We start from the raw sequence: 22,538 nt of genomic DNA, 5'->3' as shown, positions 1-22,538 counted from the left end.
TAATGTTATAAATCGAATTATCACAGAACATGATAATATTATGTTCTGTATGTTATATTATGACACATTCGGTACCTAAAGGTACCACCGGCGTTTCTGGCCGCAGTGTTAAAACATCTATTACATTGTCCTTCTTTCGTGTTACGGGAAAGTGTCCCTTAAAATAATATGGGTCTTTCAAAGGATTTGTCCTAGTTTAAATTTTCTGACCATCATTATCTTTCTGAGGAAAATGGGCTGAATAAGTATTAGTTTAAAAGATTAAATAAATGAGATTGAATAATAAGTTCTATATACTCTGTCTCAAATAATTGCGAAAAGTGCAATTTCTATTTTCTCACTCTTATAAATCGGTTTAAGTATCTAAAATATTAAATAGAATTTAATTACCAAAGATTTATACGTAGTCATTGAAAATTAATATTGTATTGCTAAAGAGAACTTACTTATTTTTTTTAATAAAAATTGTTAATTAATTAACGTTTTACAATAATTAACGATAATAGAATAAAATGGGAAAAAAAAGAAGAGTATAAAAATCCACTTACCTAATACACAGCATGGCAGTAAAGTTAATATTATTATTATGTGTTTAATAAATAATGTCTGGCTCCACGACACGATCCCCATTGTAAACAGTTTTTGCACGAAATATAAAACGATCAAAAAGTTTCTTTTTAAATTGAATAAAATATTTTAAAGCAGAGTTAACAAATTATATCCAATTGTTTATCCATAATAATTTGCAGGTTGAAATAAAATACAGGTGACAGTTGTTCTGATGAATAATATGTCAAACTATCTGTCATACAAAATGCGCAATATTATCCCGTATGCACTCTCAGTCGTGTGGTTTGCGGAGTTACTAAGTTTTGTGTTTTCTCGAGTACATAAGGGCCATCACGCCTCCTATCTATTGACTATTGGGACACCTGACTGAGCATTGTCAATGGATTATGTTAAGATCAGAAAACCATTCATTGAGAATTGACGTAATTGAGATCTACTATCCCAGTGTTTTTTTTAATAAGTCATTTGTTTTGTCTTCTTTCACAAATATTTTTGACAGTTTGGGTTGGTTTTATGTCCGTTTAATAGTTTTGTCTGTTGGGCGTTGTGCTTGCTTTGTGGTGTTGTTATGGTATTTTACTTGACAATGGTATTGCGTACAACTCTCTGTTCTGAACGATAAATTATGAAAGCGTAATCATTAATTGTATTGTCTTCGTAAAGGCACAAAGTGGTCAATTGGTAGAGCGCTTACACATCTAACAAACAATCGATTCGCGTACGGTGTCAAGCAACAAGAAACTCCGCACACGGGGTATATCAAGCGGGGTTACTGGCATAAACAGTAACTCATGCGGGAGAAAGTTTTTAGTCCGCAGGCAAGAAACTGCCGGAGATGTTTATTGTCGATAGAATACGAGAATCGAGTAACTCGGTGCGTGTTACAACCTGTGGTATTTTTTACGCTCGCTTATTTAGTAATATTTACGTTACAAATGTATTTATTCAATATACATAAAAACGGTAACGTTAGTGATCCGGCCAACAACTCAAATATTATTTCCTCCGTGCTCACATAAGCTAAAATAAAGTATGATATTGTAAAGGCAATTTACAGGAATTGATGCCTTACTTCTCATCACTCACACGCGGTCTACAGTTAGGCCTACACGCAGGAATTGCTGCCTTACTTCTCATCACTCACACGCGGTCTACAGTTAGGCCTACACGCAGGAATTGATGCCTTACTTCTCATCACTCACACGCGGTCTACAGTTAGGCCTACATGCAGGAATTGATGCCTTACTTCTCATCACTCACACGCGGTCTACAGTTAGGCCTACACGCAGGAATTGATGCCTTACTTCTCATCACTCACACGCGGTCTACAGTTAGGCCTACACGCAGGAATTGATGCCTTACTTCTCATCACTCACACGCGGTCTACAGTTAGGCCTACACGCAGGTTTTTTCTTCTAATGAAATGTATTTATATTGTTAGAAGGTGTGCATGGCGAAATCAATAATTATGTTGATATAAAGTTTGCGGTACACAACGTATATTTAGTTCTGACTGACTGACATTTCTATCAGTATACTTTGATCTTCCTCGGGAGTGAGAATGCACAATGTCCGGCCCGTAACTGGAAATATAGTATAAACTCAACAGAACTAAATATAATATAATAGACCGCAAACTTTATATCAACGAAATGTATTTAATTGTGGTGTGGCTTTGGCAAGTGACAATAACGACATTTTGACATCAGCTGTTTATTACAGTTCAGTATTTTTTAATAACAAAATCATTAAAACGATATTTACAATACTAACACAACTCATTGTTGAGATTGATTTACTTATACCTGAGACAACAATGTAACACAGCAGTGCGTAACGCAGAGGCCTGATGCCCCTGGCTTAAGCTTGGTTCTCACTAGCGACGCAACGTAACGCAATCTACGCAACGTAAGAAAATTCCCTTCCAATCATTGTGTTTGCCCCCGCCTGCGTGAAATCAAACCTACGATGTTTGCAGCACTTATTGCATCGTCGGTTCCCACTTGTGATTACGCAATACAGCACTTTGCGTCGATACGTCACTACGTTGTGTTTAGTGGGAACCACGCTTTAAGAACCCCCAAGTGGCCCTCCAACGCGGGAGGTCTCGGCATGCCTGTTTTTTTCCCTCTGGATACTGCTCAGAGGCCCTCATAAGATCCGGGGCCCCTGGGTTTAGCCAGTGAGCGCTCATAGAAGTTACGCCAATGCACAGACTACCGTCATTAATGATGAAACAAGTGCTGCTGTCGGTTGAATAACGTACGAGACAAACGTTATCCCCATAACCGCTGTCGAATTAAAGTTTGATTTCCACTATAGTTGAAACCAAGCTTTAAGTACAACAACCGAAACTTGTTCATAATCGCCGCTGTCAGTAAACGCCTCAACGTCGAGTAAATATACGTAACACGTCGAAAGAGTGGCTATCAATCCGAACCATACCATTTTTAGGGTATCTGCATATCAAGAAGAAAATTCCGGGTTCGAATCTCGGATGGGAGTATTTTTCTCATTCTCAAAAAAATTGAATAAAACTAAATTTATATTTTCATAATTTGTCTTTCCCAAACATCCATAAACTATAATTATGAATAATAATATGTTGTCAAATACGACACATGATTGAATTGTGTTTGACTGTCTATGGGTAGAATCGAACCGGCGCTATAATAAAAAAGCACCATATTCTAACGACAGTATTCGAATAATTTCGAAAACGAAATAATTGCACTAATATAGAACCATACCACCAGATACCTTTGAGTCATTAAACTACTACGTGGCACCTGCTGCATTGCATAATAGTAGAGTAGTAATAAAGAGTAGTTTGTATACACTATCTACAATATCTTTTCTTGTTTATGGGTCTTGCGTGACAAGAAATCCCTTTTTGCAAGATCATATATTAATGGTATTGTTGTATTGTTTTATTATATATTACCACTTTTTTTATTGTATTGTTTACCATTGATAGAAATTAATAAATGTTGAATTATAATTATTATCCTATAACTACCGCCCGGACAATTACCACCAGGAAAACTACTACACTAGGATAACTACCCCCTAGGACAACTACCGCCCGGACAATTACCACCCGAACAACTACACCCTAGGACAACTACCCCCTAGGACAACTACCCACTAGGACAACTACCCACTAGCACAACTACCCCCTAGGATAACTACCCCTAGGACAACCACCCCCTAGCACAACTACACTCCTAGGACAACTACCCACTAGGACAACTACCACCGAAGGACAACTACCCCAACTACCCACTAGGACAACTACCCACTAGGACAACTACCACCGAAGGACAACTACCCCAACTACCCACTAGGACAACTACCCACTAGGACAACTACCCACTAGGATAACTACCACCCGGACAACTACCCCCTAGGACAACTACCCCCCTCTAGGACAACTACCCCCTAGGACAACTACCCACTAGGACATCTACCCCTAGGACAACTACCCACTAGGACAACTTCCCCTAGAACAACTACCCACTAGGACAACTACCTCCTAGGACAACTACCCCCTAGGACAACTACCCACTAGGATAACTACTACCCGGACAACTAGGGCAATTTCCACAGGACAACTATTTTATATATTATTTTATAAAATCATGATGTACATGCGTTGTATAAGGTGTACAAATCAACCAAAACGAGCCAACGCCATAGTAGAAAAACACACCGTGTGTTATCCGCTTTGTAATCCAGTCTATATGTACAAACGTAGGGTATACTCCGCATAATATAGTACAGTATAAAAATATTTTTATGCCGAAAATATAAAATTTATAATGTATATTTTACTGTAAATTTGAACTACTATAACCTATTCCCTTTTATCGTCATATCTTTTTCGTAGGGTTTACTCAGCATAATATAATACAATATCAAAATATTTTGCTTTAAATATAAAATGTATAATGTATATTTTAATGTAAATTTGAACTACTATAAAATATTCCATTTTATCTATTTTCATCTATTTCAGCATAAGCGTCATTTAGTATTTCATTGACCACTGACGTTTCATACGCCTGATTGTTAAATTCTACGTGATTTTTCTTTGTTTCTTGATTGTCTACTGGTACATCAGCCATGCTAAAACCACTGTTTAGTGCACCGTCTGTGTAGTCATCATCCAGTACATCACTAACATCTTTTGACCTGTCGACAAAAAAAATCAACCCCATATTATTATTATTATTCGGTTATCCCATAAATGGTAAATGCCTTCTATTTAAAAAAAAATTGACGCTTATGTTCCCACGCAATATCGTCCTTGAATGAATGGTGGATGCCTTTGAATTATACATGTACATTCATTATTAATCGCAAACAATATTTGAACACTTTTAATTCACATTGTAGGATTTTGAGCTTTTGAACCTTAGTTCTCCATCGAATTATGAAAATCATATTTTGTTTATGATCCTTCTTTTAAATCGAATTTTCTTTCAGTTGGCGACCCGTATATCCATGATCAACCTAACTTCTGTCTACACTATCAAACTATGTGACAATAAGATGTGATGTGTTCATATTATATGGACATGATGATGTCGTATCACTACCACATTTAAGCATATCACTACCATATTTGAGCACATCAAACTTTTTTGTCAAACTAGTTAGATAGTGTAGACAGAGCTTTACATTCGGCGCCGTGTTTCTGATCATGCGCACAATGACTTTTTCCCTCGATAGAGGTACGTATCGATTAATTTAATTAATTTATTTTTTACAATTTAAAACATATTTATACAGGATAAAAACATATCAGGTATTGTATATGTAGCACCAGTTTTACATATGGTCCTGTTTATAGAAAATAAAAGGTTAACAAAATTCTTTAAAACTTGCTAAAACAATAAAATAACAATACAAAGACAAACATATATAGGCCTATGTACATTTACGATAAAAGGATTGAAAATGCAAAAAGGAATAAAACAAATTTGTAATTGACCTAAGCACGGACTTAAAAAGAGGCAATAAAATAGTTTTAAAAAGACAATTTCTGAAATGAATCCCCAAATACAATCATCGATCGATAGGTGCGTATCGGAAAGGAATTAATAAAAATAACCCCAAAACAATTGAATTATAATAATAAATATAATCATAAACTATATAACGCCAAGATAATATAGTAATATCCTATGAACTCTAAAACCGTTAAATCAATGAACTCGACTTGGGTGTGTTGTTTACACCGGTCTTATAGGCGTGTGCATCGTGCTAAACACGTCACCGGTCAGTTATTAAATATTTTCCTTTGATTACCGGTGTTGAAGGATAACATTTGCTGCCCATGTAACCGAATCAACAAATTCTTTGTCATTGTATTCATTAATCCGACAAGTATTGTTGCTAGTTTCCGGTAAAGTTATAAAATTATGAAACAAATAAAACTACTAACGTATTAACTTCATGTGGGTTGTGATGTGCGCATTGGGCCGGCTAGGTTCCTCCCAAATAAAACTACTAACGTATTAACGTCGTGTGGGTTGTGATGTGCGCATTGGGCCGGCTAGGTTCTCCCAAATAAAACTACTAACGTATTAACGTCGTTTGGGTTGTGTATGCGCGCATTGTGCCGGCTAGGTTCCCTTATGAATCGAACCTCACAACCAACTGCATTTTATTTTTTATTATATCCTAAAAGCATTCATATTTTATTTGTTCATTAATATGACGGCACCATCAGTGTCATACTGAATCAAACAAACTTAAAAACAACTTAGGCCTATATAAGTTTTAGAAAAATCTAAAATATAAACTGTGAAAATGTTCAATAAAACAAAAGAACATTCAATTTAATTGTTAATTTACTGATTAAATTAATGTTAAACCATGGGATCTAGAGTGAACGGAAAATAATGCAACGAGAATTGTAATTTCTTATAGTATATTGGGAATAATAATGTATAGTCATCCAGTGGCGTAACGCAGAGGCCTGAGGAAACCTAAGTGGCCCTCCAAGTTCCAACGTTTTTAGCATTTTTGGCATATTTTAATGCCTGTTTTTTTTCCTATTGGCACTGCCCCCCATAAGCTCCGGGCCCCTGGGGTTAGCCAGTGAGCGCTAATCATATCTCAAATGAATCGATACTTCGATATTTTTTCCTTGTAATAATAATAACGTAACAAAAATAAAACTGTACTGTTAAGTACAAGAAGACACGATCTCATCTCAGGATGCCATTTCACCTGAAGGACATCTTTGACTTATATATATTTTGCTACCATTAAGAATAATAAATTTTAACTTATTATTATTATTCTTATTTGAATGTTTTGTATTTTTTAGAATAAAGTTCCATTTAAACGAAAACAATATTTACCCCCAGGACACTTATCCATATGATAATACTACAGGATAATGTACATTTTGTATTAATCATTGAAGTGTATAATTGAATGAAAATAATTATTAGTTACCTGTACCTATCTTTTCTGGTAACAAATATCGCAATAAACACCGTTCCTGCTGATAACCCAAAAATGAGAAACATTAACCAAATCCAATTTTCTTCAAACCATCCCTAAAAAAGATTACAAATAAATTTTAAAAAAATGAGGCATTATCTAATAATTTCACATCCTGGAGTGGAGTGCTTTGTGAAATCTGGTGAGCACCGTCACGACTCAATGACGTCACTTTGTAAACCAGCCCAAGTTTGGCAACTTATTCTAAAGAAGGTGGCGCACTTCAGTTTCACTTCTTCGGAAATACTCAACAAAAACAATTAATAAATAAATTAACAAACAACGATAATAGCTATGGTATTTATTTAATAGCCAGTATTTTAGTTTGCGCTCCATACCTTATCTTCTGTATATTCATCCTTTGGCACCGCTTCTCCTGTGAAAGGTTTTGCTCCCAAACTTTCTTCAATTACTTCCGGTGGTGTTTCTGCGACCTTTGACTCGATTTCTTCACTAGATTGAGCAGTGTTGTTAACAATTATTATGAATTGTACTTTACTGACAGGTTCTCTAAAGATGAGGAAGACAATACAACATAGCAGTAGTGTAGAAAAATTGTAATGGTTGTTGTTAGAAACGTAGTAGGCCTAATCATAATCCGTTATCCACATTGTCTCCGCCACGTGAGTGATGAATCTGTGTTTCGCCACTCCAATTCAATTCAATTAAACATTTATTCTTCTGGCTGTTGTATATAAATTCTGTTATCATTAACATACTAAATGGTGGTCGAACTGCGTCTTAGCCCTACAATCGAACATTCTTTGTCACCTTCGATATTTTATGAATTACAGATACCATCATCTCTTTATCATTATTGGCAAGCTTCGCAGTGTTTCGGCAATCATCACAATTTTACACATACGGTAACTTACCCAGTTTCAACAGAAACATATTCTTCTACAGAGAGTATTTCAACGTTAATTTCGTCATTCGTCTGTGACGAGTAACTGTATATTTCTGAGATATCGTCTGCCAACTCATCTTGATTTGATACGCTTCCCGCCAAGAAAAATGTATATGACGAAGTAGAGATTTCTAAAACAGAAAAACAAACAAAATAACGAACGGCTTGATAGGGATTTAGGTAGAAGCAAAACAAAATTATTTCTTAAACTAAAACTAAAAGTAATGATACAATATTATGGAATGCAATCATGACGAGAAACATACGAGGTTAGTGAAAAAGAGATAGATAACCATGAGCGAATATTCACTATCCCTTTTAAAGGTACCGGCAGCAAACAAACAAACCTTTTTTTGGCATGATAAAGGATTTGAACCCGGGAGTCGGTAGCCGAGTATCCTACCCACCAACCTCAACTCCACTCTCCAGTTTTTTTTATAATTTTTCTATTTTTTTCTCCCAAAATTAAGCTTTTCTTTCTAAAGGAGCGCGCATTAAATATAGGGGGCATGACGTGGGTCTTTACATCAATCAACTAATGAGAATACTCAACAGTCAGTCTAAACATGGAACTATAATATAAGAGTAGGATTAATATAGGCTCTCAGAATATGTTTTTTATGTGAGGTATAAAACAAATATTGACATGCGTTTATATACCGATATGGTTCAAATTATAACCCTCGGTGATCTGCAGGATAGTATATATAACTCAATTTGAAGTATCGCCTTGGGTTATAATTAGAACCATGCCCCGCAACCTGGTCAATATTTGTATACTGTAATACCCTCTTACCTATTTCGCAACGATCGCCGGTAAATTCCTGAGCACAGGAGCAGGTATAACTTCCACCATCCGTTTCTTTGCATTCTCCTTGATTGAAACATGGTGATGAACTGCATGGATTGAAAACCACGTCACAGTCTGTACCTACAAACCCGTTTCCACATTCACATCTATATTCAAATAATATTGGAAAGTTTATAGTTTTGATTGTTGGTTTCTTAACTAGGGAAAACATGCCCATAGTAAGAATTGTGTATATGTAATTAGTGTTAGTAAGTAGAGACACATGGTATAGTCGGTAGGCAGGTAAAATTGTCGAACGAACCCCAATTTTATTGAAGTGCCCTTTTCAAACGTGAGACCAGCAGCAGCAAATGTGATGATAAATGTGCTTGACTAGCCTAGCTCATTACGATTTTTGCCCTCTTATAAAAAAAGAAAGAGAAAGATGAACTCCCTCCCACCCAACCCTCTCCCATTCTTCTCCACCACTGTAAAGGTCTTGACAAGGGGCTTGAGAATACAAATATCAGTAGTGTCATGTAATCGACAGCTTGGGTAATAATTGAAGATATACCTGTACTGTTTGTCTTCAGTTACACATGTTCCACCATTTTTACACGGCTCAAGTATACACAGATCATCGACTGTCTTACAGTTTTCTCCAGAGTAGCCAGCTTTACAGACACAGACGAATGCGCCAAATGTATTATTGCAGACAGCGTTATTAGGACAAGGGTTGTCAACTGCACATTCATCCACGTCCTGGTCACACAGGGTTCCCGAAAAGGTGATTGGGCAGACGCAGTAAAAGCTATCAATGTCATCTTCGCACGTTCCATTGTTTAAACACGGATTTGATGAGCATTCATCAACGTTCACGTCACAGAATTCTCCTACAAATCCGGACAGACATTGGCAGATGAAGCCATCTACCTCGTCAACGCACTGTCCATTATTACAGTCAACACCGTCACAGTCATTGATGTTTTCTTCACAATTTGATCCAGTATAGCCAGCGCTGCAATTGCAAAAATATTCACCGATAAAATCAGTACAGCTGCCATAAATACAAGGTGAGGAAGCACATTCGTTGATTTCGATGCCGCAGTTGACTCCTTCAAAGCCAACATCGCAGGTGCATACGTACTCGTCTACGTCGTCGGTACAGTCACCGTAGACACAAGGTGAAGATGCGCATTCATTGATATCCAGTTCACAGTTGATGCCATTAAAACCAGAGTCACAGTTACATGCGTAACCATTTACGTAATCAGTACAATTTCCATGGATACAAGGTGACGAAGCACATTCATCGATGTCCATGTCACAACTTATGCCATAAAATCCAGCTTGGCAGTCACACACGTAGCCATTTATTTTATCCGTACAGTTTCCATGGATACACGGTGACGAAACACATTCATCGATGTCCATGTCACAACTTGAGCCATAAAATCCAGCTTGGCAGTCACACACGTAGCCATTTATTTTATCCGTACAGTTTCCATGGATACACGGTGACGAAACACATTCATCGATGTCCATGTCACAACTTGAGCCATAAAATCCAGCTTGGCAGTCACACACGTAGCCATTTATTTTATCCGTACAGTTTCCATGGATACACGGTGACGAAACACATTCATCGATGTCCATGTCACAACTTGAGCCATAAAATCCAGCTTGGCAGTCACACACGTAGCCATTTATTTTATCCGTACAGTTTCCATGTATACACGGTGACGAAACACATTCATCGATGTCCATGTCACAACTTGAGCCATAAAATCCAGCTTGGCAGTCACACACGTAGCCATTTATTTTATCCGTACAGTTTCCATGGATACAAGGTGACGAAGCACATTCATCGATGTCCATGTCACAACTTGAGCCATAAAATCCAGCTTGGCAGTCACACACGTAGCCATTTATTTTATCTGTACAGTTTCCATGTATACACGGTGACGAAACACATTCGTCAACATCTTCGTCACAATAAGGCCCTTGAAACCCATCTACGCATGTACAGTTGTAACCGTTAATGGCGTCGATGCACGTTGCGTTATTCTTACACGGATTACTATCGCATTCATCAACGTTTACTTCGCATAATTTTCCATCAAATCCTGGTACGCAATCACAGGTGAAGTCAGCAATTAGATCACGACAAATTCCAGCATTCTGACATTTTACATCGACACAGTCGTCTGCGTTTATGCCACAATCACGCCCAATAAAGCCATTAACGCACTCACAAGAGTACGAATCAATGCTCTCCGTACATGTTCCATTGTTTCTACAGGGTATTGAAGAGCATTCATCGATATCCTCTTCACAGTAATCTCCTAAAAATAGACAACAATCTTGAAATCATGAAGCACAGTTCACCTTTACATGTAAATGTTATATATGGAACGCCACAGTATGGAGCGCCTTACATTATGATATTATAATATTTAAAATGATCTCACCTGCAAATCCAGGTAAGCAGATACAAATGAATCCGTCTAGCTCTCCTTGACAAGTGGAATTGTTCGTGCAGTTGTTATACCGACACATGTCTGGCATGTAAGTTGTACAGTTGCTACCGTACCAGTCATCCGGGCAATAACATTCATATCCATTTATCTAAAATGCAAAAATCATCATTTCTATTTTTAGTAGACATATTTCAATATTGATCATTCAGTTCCTCATCACTATCCTCAGACTAATTATAGTGAGAAAATAAATAATACTCACCATGTCTACGCATGTCCCATTGTTTTCACATGGTATGAATTCACAGTCATCGATGTCTACTTCACATAGCCCGCCCTCGAAACCTTCAGGACAAACGCACAGGAACCCGCCGAATTTTTCGACACATGAGGCACCATTTTGACAGGGATCTGCCATGCACTCCTCTACGTCGCGTTCACATAGCTGTCCTTGGTAGCCTATAGCGCATTCACAAAGGTATTCACCGAAACCGTCAACACATGTTGAGTTGTTTGAACAAAGTGACTGTAGACAGTCGTCTGGATTTATGCCGCAGACGGTACCTTCCCATCCGCGCGCACACTGACAAGAAAATGAGTTTACCTTATCTACACACGTACCATTGTTTAAACAAGGAAAGGAATTACATTCGTTGATGTCTTCTTCACATAAAATACCCGTATAACCAGGCTCGCATGTGCACGTGAAGTAATCGATACCGTCTGTACAATTGGCGCCATTTCTACAAGGATTACTAAAACATTCGTTTAGTTCAAATTCACATAAGGCACCATCGTATCCAGCCTCACATTCGCAGTAGTAGCCACCTATGGCATCAAAACATGTTGAATTTCCACGACATTCTGAATACATACATTCGTCAATATCTATCTCGCAGTAATTGCCTTCATAACCTTCAGTACAATTGCAAAGGAAGTTAGCAATCATGTCGATGCATTCTGCTCCGTTCATGCAAGGAGAACTATCGCATTCGTCTATTTCTTCTTGGCATGTAGTACCGTAGTAGCCATGTGCGCAGGAACAGATAAACCCATCGATGATGTCATTGCAGGTCGCACCATTTTGGCATGGCATACTTTCGCATTCGTCATCTTCCCATTCACAGAGATCACCAATATAGCCTGACGGACAGTGGCAGACTATTGAAGAATTAGATTCTTCACAAGTACCGCTATTTTTGCACGGCGATCCTGAACAATCAGTGATTTCTAATTCACACAATTCTCCAAAGTAACTAAAAGCACACAAGCATAGAAAACTGTCGATGTCATCATAGCACGTGGCATTGTTCTGGCATGGCAGATTTTCACAATCATCTATATTAGTTGCGCAGAAGTCTCCTTCATATCCATCTGCACATGTGCAGTTAAAACCATTAATCATGTCAGTACAGACTGCTTCGTTTTGGCATGGGCTGCTTTCACATTCGTCGATATCAGTTTCACAATGTACACCTCCGTAGCCAGAAACACATGTACACAAGTATCCATTTACATTATCAGTACACGAGGCAGAATTCAAGCACGGGGAAGAAAAACATTCATCGATGTCCACCTGACATCGGTCACCCTCATAGCCAGCCATACAGTCACATTCGTAGCCGTTTACCTTATCATTGCACGTACCTCCAAATTCGCACGGAGAGCTGTTACATTCGTCAATGTCTAGCGAGCATATCGTACCGTCGAAACCAGGTGCACATGTGCATGTATACCCGTTGACCCTGTCATTGCATGTTGCCCCGTTTTCGCATGGCGAACTTGTGCATTCGTCAATGTTAGTCTTACAGTTTGACCCAGAGTAGCCTGCGTTGCAGATCTTTCCACCGGTTGTTTGGTCGCATGTGTAGTGGCCATCGGCGTCTGAATCTTGAGCAATGCAGTACGTTCCACAATCACTGCTATAATAGTTTGCATTGCATGTAACGGTAACCGACACCAGAGTCCTGTTGAGAATTAAAGATGTAACGATTAACATTAAAAAACTTTAATGATATATCTTATTGAAATTGGAAAATCTACTCTTGAAGATTTGATGGGGTTATTCGTTGGCCTGCAGTGTCGATAACTACTGAAGACCATAATCTGTCACTATCTGATTAGTTTGGCTTGTGTGTACGTTTAGTGTTTCATTGATTGTTTCCATGAGACAACATTATCTCCCAAATAATATTAAATAAAATAAATGACTCTCTCTTCTTAACTATATCTGTAAATATTCATTATCCCTTTAAATGGGTTAGTTTTATTAGTCCCGTGGGGTAGTTTGTGGACACGCTTCTTCTTGTCTGGCAACGTCTGCGTGCCAGATATATTGGTCTCTCTTTCCACTTGGTTCCAGTAGCAACGAATAAGAAGTTTTGAATTTCTACGACATATATTTTTCTCACTCCATGGCTCTTTTTCCTATAGAAAATAATATTGCCTGAAGGATGGAAACAGAGAAAGAGCAACCTGTAAGAAAGTAATTTTCAAATAAATGTGTTATATCTTACGTTGTCTGGTCTTGGCTCCTTTGACCAGTAAGAGTGTATTGTTGGGCTATACCATTTGCTGTCTGGATAACATCCTGACGATACTTGTCCACTAGATCATCTGCGTTGTTGTCACTATCATAGACGTCGATTTTTATCTGGAATTCTCCCTAAAACAGTAAGAGTAACACAACCATTATTTCACGAAAAGGTTATACTAATTTTCTTTTCTAAAAATATGGTTTTAGTCTCAAAACGATCTTCTGTTTTAGTTCATTTGGTGCGTGTCACCAAGAAGTCAATGTAGGGCCTACTACCATGGACCTATAAATAGAGGTCCATGGTACTACTTTATTGCTATTCTTCAATAAAATATTTGTTTCCATGAATTGTTCAATTTCTGTTTGTTCTGTTTGATTTTAGGATTTATGCAGGCCTTATTCAGCCCGAACGATCTTCTGAAAAGGTGTGTTATTTATAGCCGCCTCATCGTGTTAAAAACTAAAGAACAATACCAGAGTTCGGCTGGTTCTAGCAATCAGTAATCAAATCTTCTTCGAGTAATACTTCAATTTTTATTTCCGCTCAATAAAAAAATATTATTATTGAAAGTTAACAAAAATATTGCCAGATTTTTGTTTAATGATTGATGGCTTTCATTCATTAATAATTAAGATAATGTATTTATCCGGGTCTACTAAGACACCATGAAGCCCTGAGTCACAAGTCAGAAGTCTTACCTGGTAGGTGTCTATTGTATCAATTATTGGGTTGGCTACTCCAGCCATATCTGAACCAAACGTTATGGATCCACTATCTCCCATATCTCCAGTTTCTCCGGACCAGTAATCACATGTTCCTATATCATCGTTTCCACCAAAGCTGTAAAATTATCGTTAATAATTATCATAGTATTCTTCATCAGAATGCTTAGTGTGATTCATTTCTAGTTCTATCTCTGAATACCAATAACAACCTTTTACCAGATGCGAAGTGAAAACAATTTCATTCAGTTTAATTGCATATCCTTTAGCACCCTTATTCACCTTTTGAGTGAAAAGTTTCTAACTGAGGTCAGGTTATAGCATTCTTATCTTATACTGACTTCTTTTGCTAAAAGGCGATACATGGGCTGTTCCTGCTCTATAGACAAGTCTACAATAAGAAGATCCTCTGTAGAGCAGCGGGACATTCTGTGGATCTGTTTTTTACCTGCTTGTCTTTCCCAGACATATTTTGAATACAATGTCACAATTTCCACCAAAAGGATCACAGTTGTTGTCGTTGTAATCTTTCTGGTTACCTTTGTAATCAATAAACTGAACAGAAATGGTTCCGTCACACCAAGCCAAAGACATCAGCTGAAGAAATACAAACATCCTTTAATGTTAATTTGACTTTTCATTCCGAACGAATTATAATCATTATCTAATCACTAGAATTAGAATAATTAACTAAGAATACAGACATTTCTAATGTTATTTAAAGTACTGTAAAGTTTTATCTTGACCAATCATCTCGAGGTGTATGAAGCAAAACACAAGCGCATCTTAATATTGAATACATTAAGTTAACTTTATTCCGAACGAATTATTATCATTATCTAATCATTATTATCTAAGAATACCGAAATTTTAAAATACTGTAAAGTTTGAAATTAGCCTCTATAACATTAACCAATCCCAATACCCTAAAGGTGCAAAATCTTTGACTGCATTTTAATATTGAATAAATTGCACTTGATTATTGAGGGATTTGACAAAACGTAAGGTTACAACAATTGAAGTAAAATAGATTACTTTAGATGCACCAGTGTTGACTGTTCTTAAAACAAATACTTCAAATTAGTAATAATGAGAATTAATAATCATTGTAAAGCTATTTGAATGTTTACAGAACGTGATCAGAACATTCAAATACAGTATACTATGTCTATATAGTTTGTTTGACATTGCTCGAGCGACAATAATCAACAATGTCAATACTGTAGTACGTATGAAGGATAAATGACTATGGGCCAACCTTTCAAAACAGAGACTTATTTTTTAAATACTGGTGTACATTTCCTAAATTATGTAGTTACTTTCGTAAAGTTGTAGAGTTATTGAAATAAATGTTACTTTTGACTTTGATTGGGTGATTTTTGTTAACATGTAAATAAGACATAAACCTACCGTAAAAGCACTTCATTTGTGTTTCTATTGTTTAATTCGTATCAAAGTTATTCCATTTTAGGGAATAGTTAGATCAACGGCAGTCGTTTAAACACTTACGGTAATCGTTACGCCATAAACTAACTAACCAAATTGTCATTGCCCCTATCTAATTAGATAATAAAGATTACGATAAGTAACTTTTGATTAAATTATATATTAAATATAGACATAGAATATAAAAATAGATTTTCAGTGGTTATTTTAGGTTACACATTCTACTTTTTATCAATACGTTATCGTTGATAGAGTAGAAATAACCAGTTTGAAGTCCAGGGTTTTTGTTTTAGGATAAATGCCAAGTTTATGGACTTTGGGTATATTTTAAGAAACATTAGCCGAGAAATGACTTTTACATTTGGTTTTAAAACTGGTTTTGTTACTTCTATGCGAGAACTACAATAATCTGTAGAAATTGATCGCTAAATTAATGTTGGACATAAAGTTTTTTTTTAGTTTTTTTGTAATACTCAATTTACAATCTATTCAATCATAATTATGTCAATTTAGGTATCAAACGGTTTTCACATCTGCGTTGGATCTTGGTCCATGGTCTCATCTTGGGAAATTTTCAGACTAATTTTCATACGTTTCGGTATAAAGTTTTAGTAATTTACCGTTATGTTGGAAAAAAAAGTTATATAAAGTTTTAATTGCAAAACTAAATACAGTAGGCCATACATAATTGACTGAGAGAATAATTGAAACTAAATTAATGAATCAATAGGAGTACACCTTTCTATTTAATTTTCGATTCGTTTAAAAATCAAGCCTTTCAAGACCTTGTTCGTTCTATGTCTATAGATGATAATTAGACTGCGAGATGGTTATACAGCCAGGAGAAAAGAAACTGCAGATAAATATTACGAATAAATGTCCTAGATCATGTGGTCTAGGAACGAAACGAAACGAGTATCGGGTGATTTTTCCAGTTACTTCTTCACTTTTCATTGTTGTTAATTGTAAAATGGAGACCCATGCCTAGATTAGAGCAAGTCTCAATATTTCTTCACCGTTGTTTTTCATTTGTTTATGATTGGTGGAGTAAAGAAAATGAAATGAAATGAACAAAACACGTTTTCGAAAATAGATTGGACAATGCCATACAATTATAATCATTTTTAAAAAATAATACCTCTTTGCTGAGGCAATATTTTAAAATTAAACAACATATTAAGCTAACTAGCGTGAGTACTTTGTGTGTATACGTGCTATTTAATTTTTTTTTTATTTAAAAAGTTTTAAAAATTTAAAAAGTTTTAAAACATCTAATTTTCATCATCAACGGCGATAACAGCCTTTATTTAACTTTAAAAAAAAAATCAACTACTTACGTGTGAAAAGAATATTGCGCATGCGATGTATCTAAGATGATCCATCAAAGCTTTTTCTCCAGAAATATTATTTCAAACAGAAAAGTAATCAAGATCAGCCAATGTCAGTGAAAATTATCTTGTAATTAGTAATTTAATTTTCGTCTGGCCTCTTCTACTAAAAATGTTGAGTTCTCCTTGTAATGCAGTTGCTAATTACTTCAACTCTTATATATCGCCCATCAATTTACCAGATTTGTCTAGTTTATATATGTTTAATGATGGCCCAGAGATTATTTATATCGTTTAAGCTTTCAAATAAGATAAACCAAAATACCGAAATGAATCATAGGGGTGTGACAGTCAAAATTGGCCGTGGTGTGATCTGCTGATTTGTGCGTGTTGGCACACCATCATTACAAAACACACAGTTGCGCACCTTCAGTGTTACTACAGGTGGTTTGACAACGGCTACGTAAACAGTAAATAATAAACAATGTTAGTCATAATGACCTTTTGCTTACTTCAATAGTAGGTCTATACGTGGTCAGTACGCAAGTATCATTTCCAGTTGTCCTCCCAAGATTTTGAACAATATTAATAATGAATAAGCTACTGTTATATTTGAGTTATACTCATATTTAATATTGATTATAATTTATCTAATATGAAGTATTAGGTCTTACTCCGAATGTATTTGTAGGCCTGTAAAGTGAACACTTAAAAACTACATTTGCTTTGAAAGGGTGAGATTACATTCTCTCTTCCCTGCTTTTAATATTAGTACACGTACTCGGTGAATTGTATTGTTCTCACTCTGCATATACTTCCTAGTGACAACAATATGATCGAACTCGTTCGGAATTAACACGAAATCTCTCGTGTAACTGCGTTATTTTCAATAGTTTGCAAGTGCAAATGGCTGGAATAAAATACATGTCAAAATTCAAAAATGTACTTCCATTCAAAGTTTCGAATTTTATTAAAAAAAAAAAAATGTTTTTGTAATTTTTCATATACAGTCTTTATTGATATTTTATCGCATTGTTGTGTAGTATAGCGTCCGTTTTAGTTTTAAACAGGACCATATTGAAAACTAGTTGTACCACCTTAATTCTGAATTATGTTATCCTGTATAAATATGTTTAAAAATAAAATAAATAAAAACGTTCTTGATTCTGACGCACGAAACTACAGTTGGGCACGGCTAGTTTACAAATTATTTTGACCTTTTGCTTACTAATAATTAGGACTTACTTGTTTGTACATACTTTACATATTGATAATGTAAATAAAATTATTCACACGCTTCCTGAACGTCTAAATGTATGCCGGTAATGACGTATTGAGAAATATGACATTAAAGATATTCCGACAACGTGACGTAATTTGGGCGTGAGGAAGTTTAAAAATCTCTCACGTTCCATGAACATGATAATTTATGTGTATTACCGGAAACTATTATAACTTTTGCTTATCCTAAAACAGTTTAAAAGTGACTTGCTTGTTGTTAAGTTATACTACAAGTCATGTGGATATAATAAACAACCTTTTTATACAATAATTACACTTTGAGTTAGGCTAGGCATAACAATTTCGGAAAGTTAAGAATATCTACTATAATTATAGTTGGATGCGTTCTGGAGATAAAAAACAAAATAAGTACCGTAATAATTCAGATGAAAAATAATACGTTCATGGTCTAGTGGACATGGATTGTTATGCTAAGGTCAGGCGCTGTTAACTATGGCATGCCTTGATGATTTTTAACAACGGTTTTTTAGAAGGAAAGAATGCTTTTATACCGTTGAATTAAGGTAAAGTCAACTATGGAACTGATTCTAAATATGTTGGTGTGTATTTAACGTTTCTCAGTTAATGGTAAATATATTCACTTGTTTTAATCAAACTATCTTGCAATAGATCATAATATCATTTATGTTATTGAGAGAAAACGTATAGGAGCAAAGTGTGACTGACTTTAGGTATAAGTAAGCCTGATGCTGGCCATTTTATAGCCCAGTCCGAGGCCTAGGCCTACAATACACACTACATATTTAACTATATACAAAGTGATAGTAGGAAGTGACAAAGTGTAGGAGTCGAGATCTCCGATAGGAATTGTGTTCACGATACACGATGTCTCTGGCGACGCCTCGTATTGCTGAATTAAAAGCTGATAAAATGAAAAATGACAGCCTCTAATAATAACTAAAGACATGATAAATCACGAATCCACAGTGCCAAACTCATAGAAGGCCATATAGGTCCATGTACAGATGTTTCAACCAAACTTCGGTAAAGTTTGCTAGTGAGACTAAGAAGGGAAACCAGCGCATACTATGGGGGACTTGACCTAGTCTACACCAGCAACGTTACAAAAGTTTGTGTTGCTACATTTCCAAACTCAAGCAAGCTCCGAGTTTGTTAAGAAAAGTTTACTAGTGTACGTATACCTGCAGTTGAAAAACTAATTTTGCAAATAAGATTATTCTGTGTAGAATGGCTTTTTCGAGTTTAAAAACTTTTCCGGCGTTGAATACATGCAGGATAACATGAATTCAAAGTCTATTATTTGATTCGCTGTTGATGACAAACGTCAGCTAATTAGTTTATCAAGAAGATACAAATTAGTTTTCTTTAGTTTGTGAATTGATCTACACCTTTCTTGCCAAACTCGAAGCTTTTGCTAAAGTTTGCAAACTAAAGTTTGCGTATGAATTAACTTAAAAGAAAATGTAAAACAAGCAATATAACATTTTATTTAATGATGCAAAACGTTATAGCAACTCTAGGTTGAGTTAATAAATAATAAACGTTTTAAGATATCTCTTTTTGTTTCCAGTTTTACAGATCCACTTACGAACTTAGAAGTATGCTAATTTCTATGAAATTATGCATTTCCCGTCAGATGATACACTAGTTATAGAACGAGAGGATTTACTAAAACTGAATGTACCCCATCACAATGAACACAAGAATGAAAAACGATGGAAGGGTTTCTGCAACGGGTATATTGATCCTGATCTACTCGTTTGTAAGATCGTTTATTTTCTATTTTATGGTGCATATGGCGCAGTCTATCCCCTTCTTGCCGTCTATTTCCGACAACTGGGACTAGTGCCATGGCAGATTGGTATTCTAGTTGGCCTTCGCCCACTCACCGAGTTCTGTGCTGCCCCGATGTGGGGTGCTATAGCAGACACTTGGAGGAAAGCAAAACTTATTCTAATAATGTCTCTCTTCAGCTGGTTTCTATTCACAGAGATACTTGTCTTTATACAACCGGCTGAACCACTTTGTTTGCCAACCAATGACATACTAAACACACCTTTACAAGGCTGCGAGTATATAACCTACCAGGGCAAAACGGCCTATGGAAGCAATGCAACATCTAATAACACAATTCATATTTATAGCATTGTGTATTGTTACAATGATCTTCAAGAGGTCTTTTTACTATTGGTCCTGTTCACTATTCTGGGTGAGTTCTTCAGCTCACCAACGATAACTCTTGTAGACTCTGCAACGATAGCATACTTAGGGAAGTTAAGAACAGATAACTATGGAAGACAAAGAATGTTTGGTTCCCTGGGTTGGGGTATACTTATGTTCGTCGAAGGGTTTATATTAGACTACACTGAAACTGTGTCCTATCACTGCGGAAACCATGTGTCAGTTACGAAGAACTATTTTGTTTGTTTCGGATCATTTGCAGTTATGATAATTAGTTCAGCAGCTTTCGCTACACAAATAAGATACAAATATGAATCAGAAAAAGCTGATCATGAAAGATTTATAAAACTGTATGGAACCGCAAAAGAGACAGATAATTCGGAAAACTCTGAATCTTCTAGCCTTATCACTGATGAAGACAAACCTGTTGAGTTAGAAAACACATCTTTCACTCATGTTCTTCGGATGTACCTAACTTTACAATATGGCTCTGTTTTATTTGTTGCATTTTATGCAGGTTTCTGCAGCGGCTTATTTTTTACCTTTCTCTACTACCATCTTGAGACATTAGGAGCTCCAAACTCTTTGTTCGGCATAGCATCAATAACAAACCACACATCAGAAGTCATTGCGTATTTTTTCAGCGCTAACATCATAGAGTTGTTTGGGCACACAGGATCCATGTGTCTAGCGCTGCTGTGTTACCTCATACGATTAATATTTACATCAATGATTGTCAACCCTTGGATCATACTGCCATTTGAAGCATTACAAGGTAACATACGACTTTTTTTACAAGATACAACGTCCACAATTTCCAAGTTTTCGTCCTTAACCCCATTTTTATTTGTAAATAGGAACAGTATATATATACAAACATACCATATTGATTTTCAATACAATTTATATATTGATGACGTCATAGAGCTTTATAAAAATCTCAAGTTATATGTCTTCAATATGGGCCAAACTATTTCTGAGCGTTACTACTTTAGTACAATGTGATATTTGTAGATTGGCGAGTGAGATGTTGGTGGTGGTGATGATGATTCTTATTCTAATGATATCGGTGGTTCGAACTATATATTATGCTATTACTTTTAAGTAATAGAGCCATCATGGAGCCATCGTCATCGTAGTCAGACATTGCAATATTAAAATATTGATGACATTGCAATATTAAAATATTGCAATGTCTGACTACGATGACGATGACTCCAGACGATTTAAAAACATTCCTAATGACTGATTTTAATTTGTTGTATTTATGTTTATTTATTCAGGTATAACCCATGCCTTGATATGGGCTGCAATGACGTCATATATTGGAATGGCAACAGCTCAATCACTTCGTTCGTCGGCCCAAGGTGTACTACAGGGTGTCCATAATGGTCTTGGGCGAGGGTGTGGTGCCTTTATGGGCGGTGTTCTTGTTTATAACTATGGTAGGATAACTGTTGCTTTGAAATAAATTCATATATATATTATTTCATAGCCTGTGTTTGTTGTACAATTTGAACACTGTCGTAGAAAATGGAAGCATTCTGCTTAGTCTGCGCAATGGTTAAACCATAAACAGTTGCGCAGACCAATCAGAATGCTTCCATAGTTGTGACGATGCTCTATCACCACGCCTATTGGTCGAAAGTCACTAATATCTAGTAGTTATCTATATTCTATATTGTAATAATGGGACTGTAATTGTATAGCCTGTAAGACTGATATGAATATAGTGTAAATTATCTGATGGATTAATATTATGTAAATTACCAAACATTTTTAGTAAACTATTCCA

At 36.0% G+C, this 22,538-nt stretch overlaps 2 protein-coding genes across 6 annotated transcripts in view; one reads left to right on the top strand and one right to left on the bottom strand.

Moving 5' to 3' along the window:
* LOC144834458 (uncharacterized) overlaps window positions 1-846 on the bottom strand; it is a 28,522-nt gene extending 27,676 nt beyond the window's left edge. Inside the window, exon 1 of the mRNA XM_078689260.1 lies at window positions 549-846. Within this exon, the coding sequence (XP_078545386.1) occupies window positions 549-630 (82 nt within the window). The 5' untranslated portion in view covers window positions 631-846. The remainder of the gene's footprint in view (window positions 1-548) is intronic.
* LOC144841035 (major facilitator superfamily domain-containing protein 6-like) overlaps window positions 1-22,538 on the top strand; it is a 65,057-nt gene that overhangs the window by 41,943 nt on the left and 576 nt on the right. For 2 of the 5 annotated variants that reach the window (XM_078697200.1, XM_078697227.1), the window contains exons 2-3: window positions 20,133-21,518; window positions 22,027-22,188. In XM_078697200.1, coding sequence (XP_078553326.1) covers window positions 20,183-21,518; window positions 22,027-22,188 — 1,498 coding nt within the window. In that variant the 5' untranslated portion in view covers window positions 20,133-20,182. Of the gene's footprint in view, window positions 1-14,184; window positions 14,228-19,055; window positions 19,169-20,132; window positions 21,519-22,026; window positions 22,189-22,538 lie in introns of those variants that run through there. The other 3 variants (XM_078697209.1, XM_078697191.1, XM_078697218.1) reach the window with 3 other exon arrangements.

This window comes from Antedon bifida, chromosome 1 (genome assembly GCF_963402885.1).
Source record: "Antedon bifida chromosome 1, ecAntBifi1.1, whole genome shotgun sequence".
NCBI classification, from domain to species: domain Eukaryota; kingdom Metazoa; phylum Echinodermata; class Crinoidea; order Comatulida; family Antedonidae; genus Antedon; species Antedon bifida.
Note: the sequence above shows the minus strand (reverse complement) of the source record. Positions and strands in the feature narration are given on the sequence as shown.